We start from the raw sequence: 24,421 nt of genomic DNA on the forward strand, positions 1-24,421 counted from the left end.
TAGCACTGAAAATATCTGTTGCTTCTAACAATTGTGTTTTTAATCAAAGGATTTGGCTCATTTTTAAAGAAAGACTCCCTTATTTTTGAAACCAGTTTGAGTTCCTCTATCTACATGTAAGTCCAGGCTGACTCAGCCATTTCTCTCTCTCACCAGATTATTCCACAAATATTGACCGCTGTAGACTCAGCAATTCTTAGAACAGTTCTCATAACATACAAAAGATTATCATCTTCAGAACATTAGAATCATTTTCCACTCCATTTAAATAGATACACTCCAATAATTATGTGCTTGCTTTTTTGTTTGCTGAATACACAGAAATTCAACCCTAAAAGCAACTTTTTGTTACTGCCTTATTTTTATCATTAACTTCGTAAAACAGTGATTGTTTTGTTATTTTTCTGTCAATCTACTAGAGTATTTTTTTCAATTTATGGTAGTAACATTTTCCAATTGCACTTATTAACTTATACTGGGCTGACTTACAGGTAATAGCAACTTTTTATATTAACCAAATTTAAGTTTATATCAATACTGTCAGAATGGACTTGTGTTTCTTCTGTCAACATTCAAATAGCACAAGATAGGTAATTAATGCAATTTGATTATGGAATATAATAGAATCTGAATACCTCATAGTGTTACAAGAAAAGTTAGGCAGCTAATGTTTCCTGTCTTGAGGATGCCCCTTTTCTTATATATAAACTGTTCATCTTAGAACTTACTATATAGAAATGTGTAATAGCCTATGTGATCCTCTGCTTGAGCAGAGCCCTGGCACAAGCAATGTAATATTTGAGGGAAAAATACAATTTTGTTGCAGAGCTTTCTGTAAACAGCTACTTCCATGTTTCAGCAGTTGTTCTGAATTCTTACACCGAATAAGGGAGCACCCACTCACACAAACAGTTAAAAGACAACAGAAAGCAACATATAATTCTGCATGGTAAAAGATATGAGCTTTCTATAAAGATTAAAAAACAAAGCAAGAAAGGCAATTCACAAGAAGTTTTTGATGCATTCAATCGAAAGTCATTGCAGAATTTTCCACCCTTTTTGTTATATGCAACATGCCACTTATTGACCCCTTCTAAACACACACACACACACAGAGCAAATATCTTAGCTGGCACAGGGAAGATGAGGATGTACAAAGCAATTGCCAATAGCTGTTTATTGCACTACCTTAAAGAGTTGAGGCCCAGATGACAGAGGTGGGTTACTTCTCAAATGTTTCCCAACCTCCAGTCACTCCAGTCTAACCAGTCACTTCTTTGATAGCCAACCAAAGCAAAAACAAAGATTAGTATTGCCTTTGCTAGGCTGTCGGTTTATCAGCCAGGAACAACAAACTGGATCTGCTCCTACTGATGTACAATTCTTGCTTAGCCAAATGAGGTGGCTCAAGGCTTGTTCTTACTGTCAGTTTTATTTTTTATTGTTCAGTGAAAGAGGACAAGTGCATGACATTGGCTGTTGCTATTCTAGTCCGGCGCTCTGGAAAATGAAGGGCAGACAGAAAGGTTAAGGAGGGGGGCAAAAGGAGGAGGATCCACTCATTCACATTGCCATTTGATAGTGTATGTTGTCTTTCCTAGTTCTACTGTATAATGAGAGAAACTTGTTTATTCTGTGAGGAAGACGACTTCACTGCAAGAGCATATTTTGAATATTAATGAACTGAAGATGTAAAAAGATGGGCACAACGCAGCAGGCAGGTCCAGCATCTACTGTTCGGACAGAAATATGATTGGGCTATTGAAAATCTAAATATGGAATTGTAATACCACCATAGTCCCTCAAATCATTGTTTGTTAAAAACTGGGACTTTTTAAAAATATTGCCATAATATACATTAGTTACTCCAGAGAACTTTCTTCCTCTACCACTAACTGAACAGTCCTTTTCTTGTCATATCCTAGAGACAAGGATTTTACCCTAACATGTATGTTCCTACTGTAGAAAAAAAAAATCCTTTTCTTCATTAGGCAAAACATGGTACCGTCACATATATCATTGTGCCTTTTATATATAAAATTTGTAATCTTGCTTGGGAGTAAAAATCAAGAAACAAAAATGAAGATTTTGCATAAACATCAGAATTGCAAAGCCAAGAAATGACACACATACATATAGATATATTCTTGCTCAGGAATTTAACAGCATCTCTCTCTATATATTTTATTTTTCAAAATCTATTATACTGTAACTGGGCAAGAGAGATACTTCCACCTCTGTATTCCAGAGCAAAAGACATACTTTGCCTCTGATATTCTTTTAAACTTTATGATCTAAAAAATAATTTTTTAAAAAATAGAAATTTAGCATATTGACTCACGCAACCCAAGATGTCAGGCCACTGCAGCACCTTCATACTTTAATAGTATAAATTCATTCAGAAAACCACAAAAAGGTAGAAGAAGAGTGAAATACCCCCAAATGAAGATTTCTCAAAATTTCGTCACTCTTTAAATGTCTTTACTAGTCAGAAAAATGTTCAGTATTCAGATGCGAAAATGCAAACAAAAAAATAAAAGACACATTGCAGTGGCACAAACTAATTTCTGTTAACTTTAAAACCTCACTCCCAAATTGTATGATTTTATTCAGAAATTTCAGAATACAGTTTCCTACTTAAGATTTTGGTTCACAAGAGCTCTTATAAACATAAGAATACTCTGCTTCCACAGTATAATGATCATCATGGAACAATTTGCAGAAATAATACTTTGACCACATTTTTTTAAAACAGGCTGCAATTCTTTATAAACTTATTGGCATTTTTTTTCCTACAAACCATACACAAAACAACACTATCAGACTTAAAGCCTACTGAAGGCAATGGAGTTCAGTTAACATCAAATTTCCCCAATTTTTCATCAAAACAGGTGAGGATACTTCTCATGATTGGGTCCAGGCTGCAAAGCAGCCTCATCTATAGGCTTTCCAATTCATTGGAAGCTTCTCCTATGCAGACCTCACTAAAGTGAAAGAAAATACAATGATGCTCTGGAAGTCCTAACACAGTTGTTCCTGGCAGCTTATCCCATTACAAGTATCTAAAATGATACGGATTTTCCTTTTTTCAAATAAGAATGTGTAGAAATGAAAGTGGTAATGCACCTGAATATTTCCTATGGTGACTATTTTGCTATTTAATCTAATTGTCTTTAATTTTTAAATGTGCATGTTGCTTTAAATAATAATATTTGGGGATTAATTTAAGTTCTCTTCACTTGCCAGTTAAAGGGAAATATAATGATGGAAAATGAATGCTAAACAATAAAGGAACACATATTTAAAATTGAGGCCATGTTCCATCAAACTTAAGTACTTCTTAATCTTATCATTTTCCATGGGAAAAGAGTATACATGCACTTAACTCATCCAAGGAAATTAATGGAATTTAAATTCTCTTTAAGATGAGCTATTTAATGTCCAATTTCTGTAGTAATTATAGGATCCTTTTAAATCCACTGCCACAATTTTTTTTTAATTTCCGTTGGGACAAATCTCAGAGTTCTGAAATTATCTGAATAGCTTTATTTAAATCAGGATTTCTATAACCCCTCCAAATATTTTAAATGTTTTAATTTATTTAGCTTTTGTTTGAATAGTAATATGATTTTTAATATTTTACAAATCTTTTTCAAAGGCTATTTTAAAATTTAAAAATAAGAACAAGAAAAGCAAAGCAGTATCTGCAATAATTGAGACTGCTCAGGAGAAAGGAGGCTTTCAAAAGATACAATGCATAACTGTATTGTATCACAGATTCCCTCCAGCCCACAGTTCTATGTTTTTAATTAGATATTGGGAAATCATTTTAAGCAAGTATCCAAGTTTGGTATACCAGTATATTTTACCCCCAACTGTTTTTTTTAAATTAAGAAAAAAAAAACAAAAAAACAGACTATTTGAAGACAACAAAATATATCCCATCAAGTTTCAATTTTTACTTATGGTTGAAAACACATGAAATGTGCTTCAAATGCATAAAAATCACAGTGGATTAGCAGCAAAGGAGATGGGGAGTTTAAGGACAATGTCTATCATTCACATTGTGATTATTTTACACACTGAATGAAAGATAGTTATTTTACTCTTCTAAAAACAAAACCCTTTGAGATCATTGTTTTAAAAAAGAAAAACCCCAAATACCCATTAAACTCAAAATGCATTACCCTTCTTTATGCACAAAAATGAAATTATGGCAGCAAAAAACTAGTAATAATTAAGTTTGTAAACTGTGTATCAATCGCTGTCTTTAAATTTTTTGTTGTTATTCCCAAAGTGCAAGCTGCAAGGTTCCCATAAGCCTTCAGTAGTGCTTTTCTTGTAAATAATCCTTCATTTTGTTTGGCAAAGGCAGTTTCTGAATCAGATCTATTCTAGTATATTGACGTATAACAAATCGACACAGATACTGCAAGGAACGCACTTGCATGAAACGAGATACTGGATTGGTTAGTCTCACTGGGTAAGTTGTAGATCCAGGTAATCGAGATCTCGAATAGCAAAATGCACCATTTTCAGAATCCCTAATTGAGTGTTCAATCAGATCAACGATAGAAGTATGTCCCTCCACATCTGGTTGTTCATAAAAGCTAAATCTACCATTTGAATGCTCAATTCTAGTATGAAGAGTTTTACCATGAGAACGGAAACTCAGACTTAAAAGGTAACGGTCATCAGAGCTGTCTCGCACAAGAAACGAACCATCAGGGACATTGGCTAGTTTTCCTTCTGCTTCCCATCGGGTAATTGGACCCCAGTACCATCCTTGTTTTGCTAGTTTTTTTAGTTCTTCTGTGAGACTTGTTACCACCAGTGGGCCACTGTTTTGTACAGAATCATATACTCTTCCAACGCCTGGTGCAGAGTTAGGATCAAAATTCAAATGGCAGCGCATACTTTCAGCCACATGGACATCTGTGCCATTCAGGCTGTTAAAGTTCCTTTGGATTTGATTATTCTGTATTGGAGGTAGCAATGGTGAGAGTGGAGGAACATCATTATGATTAACTCTTGGACTTTGCAACATGATTCCTGTTGTACCAATCAATAAACCATTTACTGCTGGGTCCACAAAGATATCTGGAGCAACTACTACATCTTGATTCACTGATCCCTCTTCTTCATGAAAGGTACTATTACCCATTTGAGAAGAAACAGTTGAAACCTCCATGGGTGAGGAACTATCCAAACAGTAACTACGTGATCCTTCCAAAGGATACATTCCCTCATCTAAAGGCACAGTGTACTGAATGTAGTCCTGAGGCATAAGTCCAATAACTACAGGCACATGTTCATCAATATGAAGATGCAAATCTCCATTCTGAGATTCTGTACTTTTTAATGCACTGTTTTGTTCGTGGAACATGCTGTCTGGCTGCAAGTCATGGAAATCTTTGCGAACACCATTCAGTGCAGGGCTTGGGTTTGAAGAGTGGACCAAAGCCTTTACTTTCACTTCCATTTTTATACATGTTTCTTCTGAGTTTGTTGGCCGAAGGGGCCATGGTGTTGGACTATAATGGTGATTTCGGAGGGATGTGGACCGAAGAGGTCTTTGAGCTCTTACATCTTTGAAAGTTATTGGAGCAGAAGAAGAAGAAAAAGTATCTTCATCAGCAGAGCTCACAGATGGTGTGCTGCCCTTGCCACTTTTTTGCTTCTGTTTTGCTGAAAGCCGTCTTTTTAATGTACCCATTAAGCTTTCAGTCTTTGATCTGTTTTTGCCACCTTTCTCATCTTCACTGTTGATGTCACAGCTAGCCAAATCTTTACCATAACAGCTAGCAAACAAGGAGTCATCTTTTCCAAAATCATTTAATGATGGCTGTGCAACCACAACAAAGTCACTGTCATCTTTGCTCTTACTTAAGTTAAAAGATTTACGAATGGTCTTGAGACTAATTTTCTTCATTATGAAAATGCAGCAATTCTGGTGGGGTTGTTGTTGTTTTTGTTTCTTTGTTCTTTAGTGTACTGGAGATTTGTCCCTAAAACGTATAAAGCAGGTGCTTCCACATTGATGTGCCTTATCCAGACTCATTAACACTCAAGAACCATTTCCTGAAAACAAACAAACAAACAAACAATAAATTTCACACAGGACATAATCTACATAGTAGAGTTAATCTATATAGTAGAGCAGTATTTAAGAAATCCATATAACCAAAATATAAACTAACAGAATCAGCGAAGTAGAGTTAATATCAACATTACTACTGATATATAAGAGGGCAATTTATTAAGCAAAATATATTTTATCTCACATATTATGCTAATCTTTGTTCTGTTGGCTTGTTCTTTGTATCTCATATTTTGGGTTAGAATGACTACTATAGTTTGGGTGACCGTCTTCAAGCTGTACATTCACATGTTTCACAGCCTTTTCTTTTACACCATTTTTCTTCTATTTCCCATTAACATTAACCCTACTGTGCTAAGCTGACCAAACTGGCAAGCTACAGTTAGTGCCTGTCCTCTAAATTGAATTTTAAAATATATTATTTCTTTTAATTATAATCTGAAAGAAGATAACCACTTCATTCTGCTTCAGACCTTCATTAAAGCAGGCAAGCATTTTCTATAATCACCCAAAACTGAAGAGGCTTATGGTCAAAAGCATTAGCCTGTAATTTGTTTGTATGTCAAGCTGCCAGGCATGTGGACCACACACAAGGAAGCCCTCTCTAAGTAAATGTGAGGCAGAGAAGAAAGCCCAATAAGAAAAAGGAAATGCAACTTTGTGACTGACAACCTTGCTTCCAATAAGCAAATTATTTTACACAGGCTCTTTTTTTACTTCCAACAGCCATGCTCTCTAGAAGAAAACAAAAACTTAACAGCAGCTGTAGAAGATAGATTAAAGGAACACCATACAGTAATACAAATCGAAGCTGAACCACACTATCTATCCAACATTCTAAGCCATGCTGGTTTCCTATCTTCAGACCCTTTTTCTGCACATACCCTTGCTAACCACAGTGTGCCTCTCCAATGTAGGCCAAAACAAGATATTGAGAGGTAATTAGATAATTATGAAATGTGTGTTGCTTTTAAAGGAATAGCAGTCATGGAGGTGAAAGATATGATCACAGTACGTAGGAAGAGGATTAACACTTTTTCTCTGTGCCAGGCTCCTTTTGAAAACTTCCTTCTCAAAGCTGGTATTGTGTCAGAGGAAAAAATAAAGTCACTTTCCTTCTAGGTAAATAGCTTTAGGGAAGAGACTGACTGGAGTCATGGCCTGGTGTAAAGACTTAGATCCTTTTTCATTCTTGACCCATTACAGTTGCAATTTCTTATTTAAAATACAAGTCTTATGAAACATTAATGAAACATATCTCATATGATCCAGTTTGATCCTAAAAAGGAAGGAACATTTGAAAATAAGGAATAGGATATATGTAAGTGTATAGCTCACATTTAATCCTGAGGGGGGGGGGAGACCCTACTCTGAATAATTGCCTAAATGGAGACCAATTTCAAAAAGCTAAACAGGGTTATATCTTGTTAGTACTTGAGATACTACCAAGAGAATTCAGGGTTGAGAAATTAAAGGAGAGGGTATATTTGCAGACATCCATATTCTTTTAAACTACATACCCACTAAATGGAAACTGACTGCTGGAGAATGGAAATAGATCCACTGTGTCTACCTTACTGGTAAGAGGCTAATCCTTCAATAATGAAAATATAATTTTAAGACTTCAATTACTCAGTGTATTGAAGACTTGAGGTTACTTGCAGCTTATGAACAAGTTGCTTACAGGCAAAGATTTAGTGAGGACAGTTATAATGAAATATGTTTCCTTTACTGAAACGGTTGTGTAAAATTTTATTGGTACAGTAGTTAAGATGCTGGACTTTGAAACCAGGAAACCAGGAGTTCTAATCCTCTCTTGGGCATGGAAACCAACTGGGTGATTCATGGACATTCTGTCATTTTGCTCCCTATCTCCCACTTTCTTTTTCTTTTAAATTTTGCTACTGTTTAATTTATATATTTTCCGTTGTCCTATTTAACTGAATAAATAAAAGGAGAAAAAAGCCTTTTCAAAATGGAAAAAAAGAGAAAGAAATGTTCACAGATAAGCCTATGCAGTCACCAGTCAAGCTCAACTTGAAGGAGGCTCTTAATAGTTTCTAAATATAGCAGTGAAAAGGCAAGCTATGTTCAGAGTTAGTAAATATATTTTCAGCTTTCTGAACATATCCAAGTCATTTAACATGTCGTTTAACTATACTATTATGGTGAAATCTTGAGTTAACAGACCAAATGAGGGTATCCGAGGTTCCACTAAATCCATAAAATAAGAGTATATCATCTGTGGTAACATCTTTATATCGATTACATTCTTTTTACATTATTTGAATAATGTGTTGCATCTGATGTTTCATGCAGCAAGATCAGCTAACGCAGGCTTGCTCTGGCAATCTCTCCATTTTTATTTACCCCATTAGCCCTTCCTACCCAGAAGAGAAAAGATGGAAAGGGAAAGCATTAGATCTTCTCTTCCCTTACGGGACGAAGAAGCGAGTGACAGCAACATGCATCATTGCTTGAGTAGATTACCTGTATCTTTGAAAAGTACCCAACAATGCTGCTCCCTTCCCATGAAAATTTTACAGGTAAAATGCAACTGAGAAATAGTCACCAGCTAATTAAAATATATTTGAGATGGTTATCTGCTATGAAATGTATTCAGAAAAAAATCTGCCTATCTACACAAGCAAAAGACATATATATATATGAACATGCTACTTTTTACTTATGTAAATACAGAGTTTCATCTGGTGAGAAATAGAAAAGACAGTTATCTTCTTTTAACATTACATAAATAAAATGAATGTCTCTCAGCCTGGCTCCATTTATAGGTTGAGGTGCACTTTCCTTTTCTTAAAGGTACACATCCAGATGTGTACCTTTACAAACACTGCCAGATAGATATTACCAGGCTTCCATGCATATTTCATACAATCTATAATGCTCATTACTTTGCAGATATCCCTATAGATCATCATCATCATCATCATCATCATCACCACCATCATCTGGTAAGAGAAGAAGGAAAGTTTTTTTCCTTAACACCAATGCAACATAATTGTTAGTTTTTATGAAAATAATGTAAAATAAAAACAAAGTAAAAAATAAAAGCTTATTACTGAAATGGGAAAAAGTTCACTCTCTGTGATACTGCTTACTGAAGTCCATCAGTTTCCCAAAGAAATCAACAGAAATCTTTCATACACCCACACTGATAAAAGGAGGAGGGAAAATACACTGTTTGTACTGAGAGACTTTTTACAAGCATACGAGAGAGCTAGCATTTGGTCAAGACATTGTGATCCCTACTGTCCTGGTGAGACTCTTTCCAGAAAAAAAACATTAAGTACTAAGATTAAGTGAACTTCTAATAATTGTGAACCAGTAAGTGAAAAAAGGTCATTATAAGAGAGAGTAAATGTTACTAAATTATTGAATCAGAACATCTCCCTCCTATACCACATCTGAGATTTTAAGTGCTAAATTAAAGTACCTTCTTTGGAATATTGATTATTTTGCCATTGTGCCAATTTATTTAATGAATAAATATAGAGATTACCAAACTGATTTCTAAAATAATTTACAGTGGGAACCACAATATGAAACACATGCACTTATCTTATTTCTTTAATGGCTCTAAAATGACCCATGTATTCACAGTATCATTATCTGCAGAACTTTGTATGTGCCAGGAAGTTCAGATTATCTTTGAGAGACAATGCCATTTAAGTAATTTCAGTTCTGATCCAAAGCCACTGATAGTAAAAACAAACCTATTGTAATTGGATTTGGCTTTCTCCTTGCAACTATCAACTATACATGTAGTATATAACCTTGTAAATAACATTAAGATCCCAATGATTTTCCAAGTAAGCCTAGAATAAAACTTTGTTTGTATTAAAATGAAAATAACTACCTAGTTGTTAAATGTGACTAGCTACACTAGAAAAATTAATCAATACTTTTTTGTTTAAACTCGGTGCAATGATGGTGAAAAATACCAAATACAAAACTTCAGGAAAGTTTCAGGAGAATCTTAACGAATTAGGAAGCATCCTCAACTTTCACATAATCAATAACAGTTCGATAACAAATCTAGGTTGCCTATAATACTGAACTGTGGTTTAGTGCAGGGATCAGCAATTATTTCAGACACCTTGGGTACCATTATCACTCCCATATTATAGGCTAGGTGTTTCAAAATAATTCTTCAAAAATCCAAAGAATACCAAACATTTGGAGATTTTGCAAATCCCATTCTGAGTTCTTGCAAGCCTAGAGAAAATATATGGAATGCTGGAACATTTGTGCAATAGGTTGTGGTTCTCATGAGAGGTCAGCCACTCTTTAATTTTTCAGTTTTAAAAAATATTTTAGGCCTCATACATACATACCCACCATGCTAGTCCCATTTGTGATAAACAATGTTATGCAAAACAGAGAAAAGGAGTAGGAAATAATAAGCAAGATGAATTAATACATGAGGTAAGAAAAAGAAGGATATATAGCTAGATCTAATTTACCTCAATACAATTCATTATAGCTTTCCATATCCTTATAAATCATCCTTGCTTCCAGTATGTATGAACCTCTTAGTTGTGGAATGCAGGCAACAGTATGCTGGCTTGCAAGATAGTTTCTAGTTTAGCTTCCACCCTAGCTTCCACAGAATCACATAAGCATGCTTGTGGCTTTTTGTATAGAAATCGGCTTCATTTGTGCTTGTGGCGTTCTGGCCATAATTCGGAGAATTGACCAGTACTATGATTACCATTAGCAGGAAATGCTACCATGTGGCATAAGTCCAACTCTGTCTGAAAACCTAGCCTATGTCTTCTCTATTTACTAAAAAGCATTATGTAGAAAAAAATAATTGTAATTTAATTTAGGAAGTTTGTGAACACTGTTCTGGAGAAGGAATATTGCTCCAGCACTGTGTTGTGACTCCTACTTTAGGATTATTTATTTTCATAAAAAAAATCTTTAGAAAGGCTAGAAATAGTTAAAACTAATTCATTTAAATACAAGAGAAAACATTATTAAGGGATATATAATAAAAGCAGGCCTCTCTAGCAGTTTGCAGGATGCAGGGGGATTCTAATGGGAAAACACATTCCTACACATCTAGAATTTGAACCCTTTAGAGCTTAAAAACTCCATAGCAACTTTTTTACTTATGTCCAGAAAAAAGTACAGACCTTGTAAAACAGGTGTTGTAGGGTCCTGCATGTAAACAGTCACTGACATCCCTGCAACAGCATCTGAGATTAACTGCAGTTTTCAAAGGTTCTTTAAAATTAGCCATGTAACTATACATCGCTATAATCCAAAACCAGTCACATGTCACTTGAATTATATGCCAAACAGCAGCAATCTTCAAGCTCACAGTTCCCCACTCCTCTCTGGCACAGCCATAGGGAATGTGGAAGCATCCATTCAGTGACGTGTTATACTGTACGCAAGTGAGACATTGGCCTAGGGCGCCCCAAAAGAGGGATCCCAAAATCACGTTTTCAGAAAACTGGTTCTGCCATTCCAGCATCTCTATCTGGTCATACACACACCTCTGGCAGGCATCTCTGGCTTTCCTGAATCAACAGGGATTTCCAGAAACAATCTCTGGGCCCTCGGGTTAGCATGGCCTCTGTGTACATGTGCCAACTCTGCCCTCCTATGTTCCATAGTTATTAATTGGATTTTTAACAGCCAGACAATCAACAGAAGATTCACCTGCATGCATGATCGGACTGTACCATTTTGTGCATACAAAAAGGAGGGTCTTAACGTAAAACCATACTGATGTATGTACATACAAAATATTAAATATCTATACACGTAAAATAATAGAATTATATTTTTCTGTGATTTATTGTGATTTGGTGTCTTTTTTAATCATGTAAGTTCAAACCATTTTTAATATAAACGGTATTGTCTGTAAAGATATTAACAATTTACAGTATTATCAACAAGATGTGCAATTAACAAGTAGATAATCATTTGATGTAAATTGTTTAAATATTATTTGTGATACATTATTAGTAGAAATTAATGAACTTTGGAGGCCTCTAATTTTTATTTTGCCTAAGACCCCATGCAAACATAATGCGCGACTGCATCCATTGCTTGTTTTAAAGCAAAGGTGTCTGAATCTGCCTCCAAACTGCTGTGATGTCTTCTATTAACTGCCCACATATTAAAATATGCATATCTCATTACCAAACATTCAGACTGTCACACTTCAGCTCCACAAAATTTTGTTAGCTGATTTAGTTCTCTATCATTTCAGCACTTTTATTTGCTAAGATTTTTCAGAATTTTGAAAGCAGGTAGTAGCCCAGCCACACTTGGCTGATTTTGAAAAAGCTAAGCAGGGTCAGACTGGGATGTGAGACCACCAGGAAATCCCAAGGCTACCAGAAAAAAATATCCCAGAAGTAAGCAGAGCAAACCAAAACCACACTAATGTAAAAACAAACAAATAGCTATTTCCATATAGATGCCAGGACTTTAATTTGACTTACCACTTGGTGGCAGCACATAGCAGAGTTAATATTTGGATGAAAGGCCACCAGGAAATCCCAAAATTATAGCCTAGACTGAGAGGTTGAAAAAAATTATTATTATTGCTAGGATAAATAAGTGGATGTCTTATTTATTGATTGATTCACATGCTGCCTTAACTGTCAAAGTAACTCTAAGCAGGAAGTATAATCTTTTGGTGTTAAAAATCATGGTTGGACTTGGAGATGCAAGCTTGAAGGCCATTTTCTAGAAAGTAGATGGAACACAACAAAAATCTAAATTTAATTTTAACTGAATTAAGAGTAAATTCATACAGTAAAAATGATTGCTGTCATTGTATTTAAAAATATCCCCATTTGGAGAGTATCTGGGGAGTGTGTTCAAGGCTTTGTGGGTCCACTGATTGTACATCCTTGTTCTACCATTCCTTATCTGTTCTGAATGAATATGCTACTTAGGATATTCATCTATAAAGTATTGTCAATTAACAGATATTGTCACATATTCCATGAAAGCACAATGCTTGAAAAATTAGCTTGCTGCTCATTTGTCATCTGGCTGACAGTTCAATTATTTTTATACATGTTTGAGTGTGTTTTGTTTTCTGAATCCTGAATAATGATGGTTCTCAAAGTTATCCATTTAAAGTGGGATCCGGGGTTAAACAGGGATGTGTTATTGCTCCAACCTTATTCGCTATCTTCATTGTTATGATTCTACACCTTCTTGAAGGGAAACTTCCTACCGGTATAGAAATTATATATCAAACAGATGGAAAGCTTTTTAATCTTAGTAGGCTGAAGGCAAAAAATAAGGTAACCACAACTTCTGTTACGGAACTACCATATGCTGATGATAACATAGTCTGCGTGCACTCAGAAGATCTTCAAACTATTCTGAACATCTTTGCAGAAGCATATGATAAGCTCGGCCTCTCACTTAACATTAAAAAAACCGAAGTGCTTTACCAGCAAGTTCGAACTAATCCCTCTGCAGCGCCATCAATTCAGCTTGACGGTGTGTCGCTGGACATAAGGAAAGTTGACCACTTTCCTTATCTTGGCAGCCATCTATATATAAAAGCCGGTATCGATGCTGAAATTCATCATTGTCTAAACTCTGCGAGTGTAGCTTTCTCCCAAATGAAGCGTAGAGTGTTTGAGGATTGGGACATTCACAGGGAAACCAAAATGCTTGTTTACAAAACCATTGTACTACCAACCCTATTGTACGCCTGTGAAACTTGGACTTTCTACAAACGCCACCTCCAACTTCTTGAAAGATTTCATCAACGCTGCCTCCGTAAATTTCTGCAAATTACTTGGGAAGATAGGTGGACTAATGTTAGCATACTGGAAGAAACGAAGACCACCTGTGTTGAGACAATGATTATCCAATATCAACTTTGCTGGACCAGCCATGTTGTTCAAATGCCTGATCACCATCTTCTGAAGCAGCTACTTTTCTCCCAACTTAAGAACGGATAATGGAATATTGGTGGACAGCAAAAGAGATTCAAATATGTTCTCAAAGCTAATTTTAAAAAGTTTAATATCAGCACTGAGAACTGGGAAGTCCTAACTCATGAGGGTTTAAATTGGAGATCAGCCCTTATTAAAGGCGCTACGGACTTTGAAGAAGCACAAGTATAGGGCGAAAGGGAGAAGCGAGCTAAGAGGAAGGCACGTCAAGCAAATCCTCATCGTGACTGTCTTCTACCTGGAAACGTATGCCCTCATTGTGGGAGGTTGTGCGGATCCAGAATTGGCCTTTACAGCCACTTACGGATCCACCATTAAGATTCTAATCCTGGAAGACAATCTTACTCGGCTACGAGTGATCGCCAATGATGACAATTGTCACATACAGTATTCCATGAAAGCACAATGCTTGAAAAATTAGCCTGCTGCTCATTTGTCATCTGTCTGACAGTTAAATGATTTTTATAAATGTTTGAGTATGTTTTGTTTTTAACATAAAACACCAAAGCAATTATAACTTTTAAAAAAAAAAGTCAAGTAATAAAAAAAGGGACAGATTTAATGAACTATTTGAATATTTTCATGTGGTTCCTTATAAGGGAGGGACGCGGTGGGACTGCATGTTAAACCACTGAGCTGCTGAGCTTGCCGATCAGAAGACTGGCGGTTCGAATCCGTGTGACGGAGTGAGCTCCCGTTGCTAGTCCCAGCTCCTGCCAACCTAGCAGTTCGAAAACATGCAAATGTGAGTAGATTAATAGGTACCGCTTCAGCGGGCAGGTAACGGCGTTCCGTGTAGTCATGCCGTGTAGACATGACCACGGAAGTGTCTACGGACAAATGCCGGCTCTTCGGCTTTGAAACGGAGATGAGCACCACCCCCTAGTAAGAACTATCAGCAAATATAAATGGACATTGTTCACAAAACATTATCAGCATATTTCACTGCACAATTTAGAAACAACACACCATTTTGCATGATTGTAACCCACCGTTCAGAAAGCCTGGATCAAAACCAGGAATAAATAATAGGATTAAATGCTTCTTCCCTCTCATCCTTCCACTATGAATTGGTTTTAGCGCAGCAAAGTCTATTCTGACTTGTATCCGGCTAAGGTTGCTGATTACACCAAACAGGAGAACTCGGTGTAAATGACCATTCTTTTCCACAATAGGAGGTGGCAAAAAGAACAACTTATGACACCAGGAGGATCATAAATTTCATAAAACCGAAAACCAAAACTTGGTATCAAGTATGTATGTTCAACCTTGCAGTAGCATTTTTATCAAGGATAGCATAAATCCGCCCCTTCCCACAACACATACTGTACACACATACCCCACTTCCTTATGGATAGAAAGGGTGTTACAGTTTTAATCTCTAAACTATCCCTGTTCAGAAGGACTTGATAGGGATGTGCAATCTGCAGCTTTTCAGATGCTGATATGGCCATGCTGGTGGGCACTTGGGAATCATTCATTCATAGCTGAGCCACTCTGGAGGGTCTTTTTTTTTTATTATTCCACCAGCCCTCCTCTAATCAAGCTTGTAGTTCTGCACAGCAGAATGTCAGTAAGAAAGAAAACCATTCAGAGTGCAGCTTGTTTAGCTATAGTATATACAAGAATGCTGGATTAGATGGGCAGTAAAACTAACCACACTAAGGTCATTATTAAACAATATTTCATGGAAGAATAAACAATTGATCATTTTTGGCATATCTTTGAGACTCTTGAAAAAAGAGAGGTCCTTGGTTTTGTTCCAGTGTGGCATATTAAAATCTATACATTTACAGAAAGTGACCTCAAGAAAGCCAATGAGGATGATCAGGGGATTAGAAATTAAGCCCTATGAAGAGAGTCTGAAAGAGTTGATATATTTAGCACTGCAAAAAGAAGACAGGGAGAGGAACCTGATAGTACCCTCCAAATATCTGAACAGATGTCACACTGAAAAAGGTCAAGGCCTGTTCATTATCATGGAATAATATATTTAAGTTACAGAAAAGTAGATTCAAATGGGAGTATTAGGGAAAAAGCATCTCAACAGTGGAATTACCCAGACTAGTGATCAGAGCACGTCTCCTTATTACATGAATTCAAGGAGAGACTCAATAGCCATCTGTTGGGGGTGCTTGGACTATCTAGATTGAGGAATCAATTCTTGCACCGAGCAGAGGATTAAGTGGACCCTTCCTTTTTTAAGGTTCTACTTTATGTTTTACAAAAAAATAATGATTGAAAATACTATTCAAGTTTACAGAAATTCATTCTCAGGCACTTGACTTGAAAGTTATTAACACGCATGCTTTCCCAAGCCGGAGGAGCTGTCCTTCCCTTGCCCAAATCTCATTTTTTTTTACTTGGGCAAGCAACTTTAGCTACTGCAAATGAGGCAAATATGAGAGATCAAATAAGACACAGAACTCACAGAAGGCTGATAGCTCTTTTTTTTCTTTTAAGAACTACACAAATTTTTCAGCTTGCTATTACATAATAAAAAGAGCTGTATGAACAAGTTAGAGGATTACCTGATCATGGACTATTCAGATAACGTGGAGAAACCCTTGAACTGTCTGCAGTGATCGTTCAAGAACAGCAGCACCCCAATACTTTAAACAGCAATTTAGAGGAGTGTTTTACTATGCATCCCTCCAAATGATTCATACAGCCCTAATATTTAAGTTGAGAACTCTGGAAGAATTGAGAATCATCATCAATCAACACATAAATCTATTGTCAGATGCATACAGAAGGAATTGAAAGGTTAAAGTAAAAACTTCTGAGTTGAGCTGGAATCCTGGTGAAATTCAGAGGAACCATGATTAACAATTATCATGAAAATAATAAAAAGCACACAAATACATTAGTTTCCTTAATTTATCTGAACTAAAACAAATACCTCCCTGCACTGTCTTAATCAAGTATTCTAACAAAAATGTCTATATTCTTACCCCTCTAACTCCTATTTATCTCTCTTCAGTTTTGCTTCTTAAATGACCTTGTGTCACAGCAGGTGGCAGCATCTAGCAGACTTTGGCTGATCCTGAAAAAGTGATGAGACACTTGACATGACACATGGCTTTGTATCCAAGTTAAAGCAGATACTTGGCTAAAGTGTTGGACATTGCTGAAATCTCAACTCAGTTATAAAGCTCAGTGCTGTGACCTTAAATAAACTCTATTTTGTGCAACTCTGCTCCACTACTTTACTGTAACAATATTGTGGAGCAATGGCATAGTACCTTGAAGGAAAAGTAAAATATTAATTTTATTAAACTTAAGGAGAAAAAAGAGAGAGACTAAGTAAAGATAAAACAAATCAAATTCCTTATCATCTAATTTCTTAAGCAGGCCTGAAATATCTTCAAACCCCTGTATCTTCAAACCCCACATTGTTCAACAACATACATGAAAATCATAAATAAAATATCAGAAACATCTAAACCAAAGTGGCAAACATAGCATTAATAGTGTTCCATCAGCACAATGAGCATCATCACTTTTTCTATACTTGCTGCTAAATCTGTTTTTGGAAGCAGTCATACAATTGACAGGACTACAACACAATTTACATATATAAAAAGCTGCATTATTAAACAGAGTAAATTACAGCAAACTACAAAACAATTTATTTTTGCACTAAAACAGAAACTACGGATATGCAAATCATTCAACAGAGATCCTTCAGAATGCTAGGAAGCAACATGAAGCACTTATTTTCAAACAGTGAAAGTAGTTACATCTTTTCCTAATCTTGTGCAGCTGTTGTACAGGTCACTTCCAGGGTCTGTGCATTCACAGGAATGTGAAGACAGACAAAAGCAGTTTTCCAAGCAGCTCTGTGAGCCTGGAAAAAGATGTGGCTTCACATCTTATCGATCCAAATATTGTATGTGCTCTTGTGTACTCCAGAGCACTTCTTTCAAGAGATTTGCACAGTCCTAGAAACTTACATGTAATGCCCATTAAAGAACTATTAGGTAAAGGTAAAGGTTTCCCTTGACGTAAAGTCCAGTCGAATCCGACTCTAGGGGGCGGTGCTCATCTCCGTTTCTAAGCCTTGGAGCCGGCGTTGTCATAGACACTTCCGGGTCATGTGGCCAGCATGACGACTCGGAACGCCGTTACCTTCCCGCCGAAGCGGTACCTATTGATCTACTCACATTTGCATGTTTTCGAACTGCTAGGTGAGCAGGAGCTGGGACGAGCAACGGGAGCTCACCCCGCCGCGCGGTTTCGAACCGCCGACCTTCCGATCGACAGCTCAGCGGTTTAACCCGCACACCATATCTAATTCTTCTTTTTTTAAAGTTAGCCTTTGGCACACTCATAGTCAAAATAAATCAAATCCTAGATACTTAAAGAGCTCTCTTCAAAATGAGGGCAATCCTGTTTAAATCATCTTAATAAAATATTAAAAGTTATTTAAGTAAAAAGGTGCCTCTTCCTTTAGAAAACAATTATCCTTCTCCTTTTTCTCAAGTCAAAGGGCTCCTTCCATTTTAGGAAGAAACTGGGATTGAGGCAACCTGGGAGGCAGCACAGGCCACTGAAAAGAGCTGTCAAAGTCACCTACTCCACTGGCAATTTCCATACACATCATCCATACTCTTCTCATCATCCAGCCTTATATAACTGAAGTTAAAAACAGCTAAATAAGCACCATCAAGATAACCCCATATACTCAAATATATATTTTCCTAATGCATTGGTGCCAATTCTTACATTGTTAGATTATAAAATGTCCGTTTTCCAAACTTATTTATTTTTAGATTACCTACAAAATATCCATCTGCTTTTACTTCTCAAAAATGCTGCTTTAAAGCCTGTTTTCCAGAGAAGTAGGCAAATGAGAGCAAATGAAGAACCATGTGGAATCAGAATATAGCCCTAATATCCTGTTTCCTACGGTGTCCAACCAAGAATTTCCCCCAGAAAATGGTGTTTAGACACATTCTACTGCTTCTACAGGTTATCTATCTATCTATCTATCTATCTATCTATCTATCTATCTATCTATCTATCTATGCCAGTTACAGCCTTACCCTCAGCTGGGCATTCTGCAGGTTTACAAATATAGGGCAAACATACCAAAACTTTTCTTAACTTCAAGGAAACTCAGATATGTTGAAATATATGAAACTATTATACTCAGAAGAAAAGTTCATATATGCATGGCTATTACCGGATTTGTTAACTAGCCACAACACCTGTTGTGTTTTTAATTACTGATTTCATATGAAATTCTAAAAAGCAGTTGCAAATTATTACTATAACTCTATTATAGAGTTGAGTGGGACATGTTTTGCAATCATTAACTAGTTTTATAATGTATGCAATTTATTGTTTGAGAAATAATTTTCAAAATGGATTTTTAAAATAAATCTTAATTTATAAACTTTTACTTAGACTTTCCATTGCTATTTAGAAATTGGGAAACAACTGACATTTCAATGGTTATTAATATAGTAAAGATTTTCAATAATTAATGAAAAATCACATTTCATATTTAGTACAAAATCTATAGTTATTCTCAGAATTAGAATTATACCACTGGGCAGTGATCCAGATACGAAGGGGGAAAAGTGATCCACAGTGTGCATAGGTGCATGTATTGTATTTACTGGCACCTCCTTAAAGTAAATGTACCCTTTCTAGGGACTGCCCAGAAAAATATGCAGCTTTTTTAAGGACTTGCTGATGCAGACTTAGATGCTCCAAATCCTTGTCTCCAAAACAGACTGCTTCATGGCCCTAGTAATTTAACACATCTGAAGAGTGTAAGTTTTCCATTTCTGACAGAGAAGCTACATCTAGTTTAAAGTGAGTAATCAGTCTATCTATACAAAGGGTCACTACAGGTGACTTTTATGTTTTTTTAAAAGACAGTATTTTGATAGCAAGAATCAAAATGTTATCAATGAAGGGCTAGTTTAGCATTTATATGAAGGAAGTACAACCAACTTTTGTCCCAATATCTGTTGAGACTTGAAAATAAACACTGTGGCAGAAGCAGATGTCTCTTTTAGAAGATACTGTATTTGATTAAAAAATTATTAGTGTAGAATCCTATTAAGGAACAACATGGTTTAGAATGCATTCAAAGGACATGGAATGGCAACAGAGTTGATGTGGGCACTATTTTAATAGCTTCAAAATATTATTTAAGATTGACCCTCAAACATAAATTCAATCAGTAATAAATAATGTTTAATTCATATAAAGCTTGGGAATGGGAAGGAATGAGCTAGGTATTAAAGGGAACTTTGATTACTCAGTCCCAAGAAAGAGGAAAGTGTGAGGAAGAAACTTAAAAAACTCTGCTTTGATTTTGTTTAGTATAAGCTGAGGAAAACTTGAGCAGGCTTTCAAGATTCTGTTATTCTACCCTATTATAATAAAGAGCATTCTGGGAAACTCTATTGTGTCTGTTTCTTCATACCTCAAAGGCATGACGCCCATCTACAAGTTACAACTGAGAGTCAGAGAGCATACAAGTTTAATACATTATTACTATTTAATTATGTTACATATGCTACTTCGCTAAAGAGAAAATTACAGTACTCAGTTTTGAACCAGTATGATTTGCTTAATGCAACTGATAAGAAATCTGATTACCTGAAATATTGACAAAACTAAGAGGACGTTCCCATCGTTTCCTCCTAGACACAAATATGTCCACCTGTTCCTTGATATGTACCAGGCTCCCTACTTTACCTAACCTTTTCATATTTTTAACTAAAAAAAAAATAGGAAGCTAACATGCTGCAAAGGAAAGTACCAGTCTTCAGCATTATTTATTTCCAAAACTGTCTCTTGGCCCCAAATGAGTTCCACATGTTTTCTTGAAAAAGTGCAAATGAAGAACTGCAGCTCAGTGTTTTGCCTGGAAATATGCTCACCTTCCAAGCAAAGTAGAATGCTAAGCTAAGGATAATAGGAAGCATCCTGGAGTATGCTAAAGGAGTGGCAGATAGTACTCTGATACATTGGGGCACTGTAACTGCTCATATCCTCCAGAGCAGCCATTTTGTGGTGGGCAGCCCCCTTCAGAGTGTTATTTTGCAGTACCCATAACATACTTTGAATATGCCAATATGATCATGTAATGTTATGTGGGAATGACCTTGAGAGGCAAGGGGAAGAGATGCTGCCTAGGGAACGATCAGATAAAAGGGAGAGGAGCCCACAGCTGCATTAACTGGCACAGAAAGAAACTTAGAAAGGATCTGCCGTAACTGATCAGGCTGTAAAAAGAGATAGCAGGAGATTTGTACTTTCAGACTTGCATGATTGATGTCAGCCTCCCAGGTAGACAAGACAGAAAACATTACCAGATGAGCTAATTCTACTTTGTTGAAAGGCTACATTAACAGAATCTTTTAAGTCTGAAAGTACAAATCTTCCACCATATCTTTTTACAGCCTGATCAGTTAGGGTAGATCCTTTCTAAGTTTCTTTCTGTGCCCATTATGCAGCTGCAGGTTCTTCCCCCTTTTACCTGATGGTTCCCTAGGCAGCATTTCTTCCACTTGCCTCTCAAGGTCATTCCCACATACCATTATAGACCTCAAAAAGGCTAAAAACTCTTGAAAAAGCTTACAGCATTTCAAATTCATTTTAATATTTCTTTCTATGCTACTGAAAAAAAAAAAAAGGAAACTGAAAGGAATAGAAATCTGTTTTTAAGTACTAATTGGTTCTTCAATTCAGCTGACGGGGATTTCCAAAGAAACAACATAATCTATTCTCATTATGTCGCTTTTCGCCTATACACATTGTATCCAGACTATGGACAATTTGCACATAACAAAAAATACTGACTTATCATGTTCGAATTAATAGGCTGATACATGCTGCTCAGTAGTTCTTGTCTGGCTTCACCTACCAGCAAGAAACAGTTACACATAACAAGAATCCCATCTGTGGTTTGTTTAGTGCTACATGCAAACCAAGATACCAAACTTATTACCTTTAAAAGAAATCAAGATCAACCCTGGTTTTAGATTCCAACATGTCAAGAGACGGATCTGATCATTGTAGGAGGTTAATCAAAGTACACATACGAATTTCCAGCTAGTTGTACCAAAGGAGTTCAGCATGGGTTGGTATACTTAAATCACAACAGACATATGTGACTCATGTAACTATAAAGCTCTATAATGTAGTTTCTCCAGAGCTTATCGCTCATAAGTTCAATGAATTATACAACAATAGAGAATTCCAAACCAAATTTGAGAGCAAAGCAAACAATATCTTGTCTATGTCTGCATGCATGCAAATAATTTAAAGACCCCTATACAAATCAATTTATAGCATCAAGCTTTGCCTCTTACCCCATCTAAATCAGATACAGCCACTATACTGCCCAAAGTCTGATTATTTAATGCCTAGATTATTCCATGAAGGGTAGCTGTAGGAGGTTGCAGCTGATGCAGTGAGTCAGTGATGGGAGACACTATACTAGTACAGACTTGCATCTATGCAAATTAGTGAGTAGTTTGTGGAAGATGGATCTCTTCATTTCTCCTCCATTCACTTGTTTTTGTATTGGCTATGAAGGAAAGTTTATCCATCTTTAGCACTACCAGACTGAGAGCACGGTCCTCCCTATGGAAATATAGACTACTCAGACAAACAAGCAAGCTACTATCTTTTAAGAATTACCTATAAACTGCCTTAATTTCTAAGAATATCATCTTAAACATACTACTCAGAGAAGAAATAAACAATCTGGTGCCCTCCAGAAGTTTAGGACAACTCCCAAAATTTCTAACCATTGGCTATGCTGCTAAGACTAACAAGAGTTGTGATTCAAAATACCTGGAGGGAACCAGGATGCTTAGGCTGTATTAGATGAGCTTAACTGAACAGAAATTATATTTTTTAAACACTGTACAGCATATCTGTATAAATTATTCCTATTATTTAAAAAATAATTATAGCGTGTGTGAAGGAATCTGCATGTGCAAAGGGAGGCTTCATCACTATAAATATAAAATCATTTCTACTTTTGAATGAACTGTAATATTGAGAATTAAAGACTGAACAGATAGCTATTAAAGAAATCATATTTGTGGTTATAAATATATGTTCTAGGAAGTCCAGTAAATTGTACTTTTATCATTCTAGCCACTGTAATGTTATGTGAGAAAGACCTTGAGAGACAGGGCAAAGAGATGCTGCCTAGGGAACGGTCAGGTAAGAGACGGCATAGCCCACAGCTGCATAATGGAAGGAGAAAAAGGCTCAGAAGGGACCCTCCCTAACTCCCAGACTGTAAAGGAGACAGCAGGAGATTTGTACTTTCAGACTTGTAAGATTCTGTTAATGTAGCCTTACAATAAAGTAGAATTAGTTCATCTGGTCATGTTTCCTATCTGTGGCGGATTTTGGCAGTGCTGCAAGTTCTCAGGAAGGAGGGAGCACATTCCAAGAAGGTGGAGGAGATAAGAGGAGGCACAGTCCGGGAGGCAATGGTGGGAAAACAAAGAGGTTCAGGATAGCCCTGCCCTAGAGCCTCCCAGGTTATTTCCACTTAGGTTAGGTAGAGTAGCTTTAGTCTGGCAAGATTCTGTCTATACGGTGTGAGCAAATAAAGAACTGAAGTTTGAATGGACTTTCGTTGTTCTTGGGTTGGGCCTGACATCAATCTTTCAGGGGCTATCCTGAACCTCTTCATTTTCCCACCATTGCCCCTGGGACTGTGCCTCCTCTTATCTCTTTCACCTCTCTGGAATGTGCTTTCTGAGAACCAGTGGCACCGCCAAAATCTACCACACTATCTGGTCTACCTGGGAAGGCTGACAGCCACTCTGACTATTTAATTAAATACACTATTCTACAGTCTACTAAGTGATGTTCTTAGATGGTTACTAATAAAATTGTAGATGTAGGTAGGCATCTAGAAAATTTGTATTGTGCCTTAAAAATATAAATATCTAAATAAATCAGGAAGAAAGTTTTTTTGGCAAATGGAGTACATGACCTTGTGGTATATTTAACTTCATGGGAGCTCTGAATGGCCTTACATATGGTGCTAAACTTCAGTTCCCAAAATTTTTTACCATTAGGACTGGTAATCTGTTGTAAACACTGGAAACACCCTAAAGTATTCTTTATTTTACACATTTAAGTATCAATGGTAGTTTACAAAGGATTTAAGAAACTCAAGCATCTAAACCAATAGATCAACAAGAAATAACCACACACACACACAATACACATTATTTTGGTGTTCAATTTCTCCATTACTTCTTTCTCCATTACTTAAGTTCTATAGTTATTACATGCAGAATGAAAGCAACTGCAATGCTTATATTGCTTTATATTCTGTAAGTTGCGGCACAAGGAT

General features: G+C 36.3%; 1 protein-coding gene across 1 annotated transcript; it reads right to left on the reverse strand.

The window, feature by feature from the left end:
* Nucleotides 1-388: 388 nt before the first annotated feature.
* On the reverse strand, nucleotides 389-6,076 carry SOCS6 (suppressor of cytokine signaling 6). Its single transcript, XM_063299048.1, has one exon. It carries the CDS (start codon nucleotides 5,930-5,932, stop codon nucleotides 4,325-4,327), a length of 1,608 nt encoding a protein of 535 aa, XP_063155118.1. The 5' UTR covers nucleotides 5,933-6,076; the 3' UTR covers nucleotides 389-4,324.
* Between the last annotated feature and the right edge of the window lie 18,345 nt (nucleotides 6,077-24,421).

This window comes from Candoia aspera, chromosome 3 (assembly GCF_035149785.1).
Source record: "Candoia aspera isolate rCanAsp1 chromosome 3, rCanAsp1.hap2, whole genome shotgun sequence".
Lineage (NCBI taxonomy): Eukaryota > Metazoa > Chordata > Lepidosauria > Squamata > Boidae > Candoia > Candoia aspera.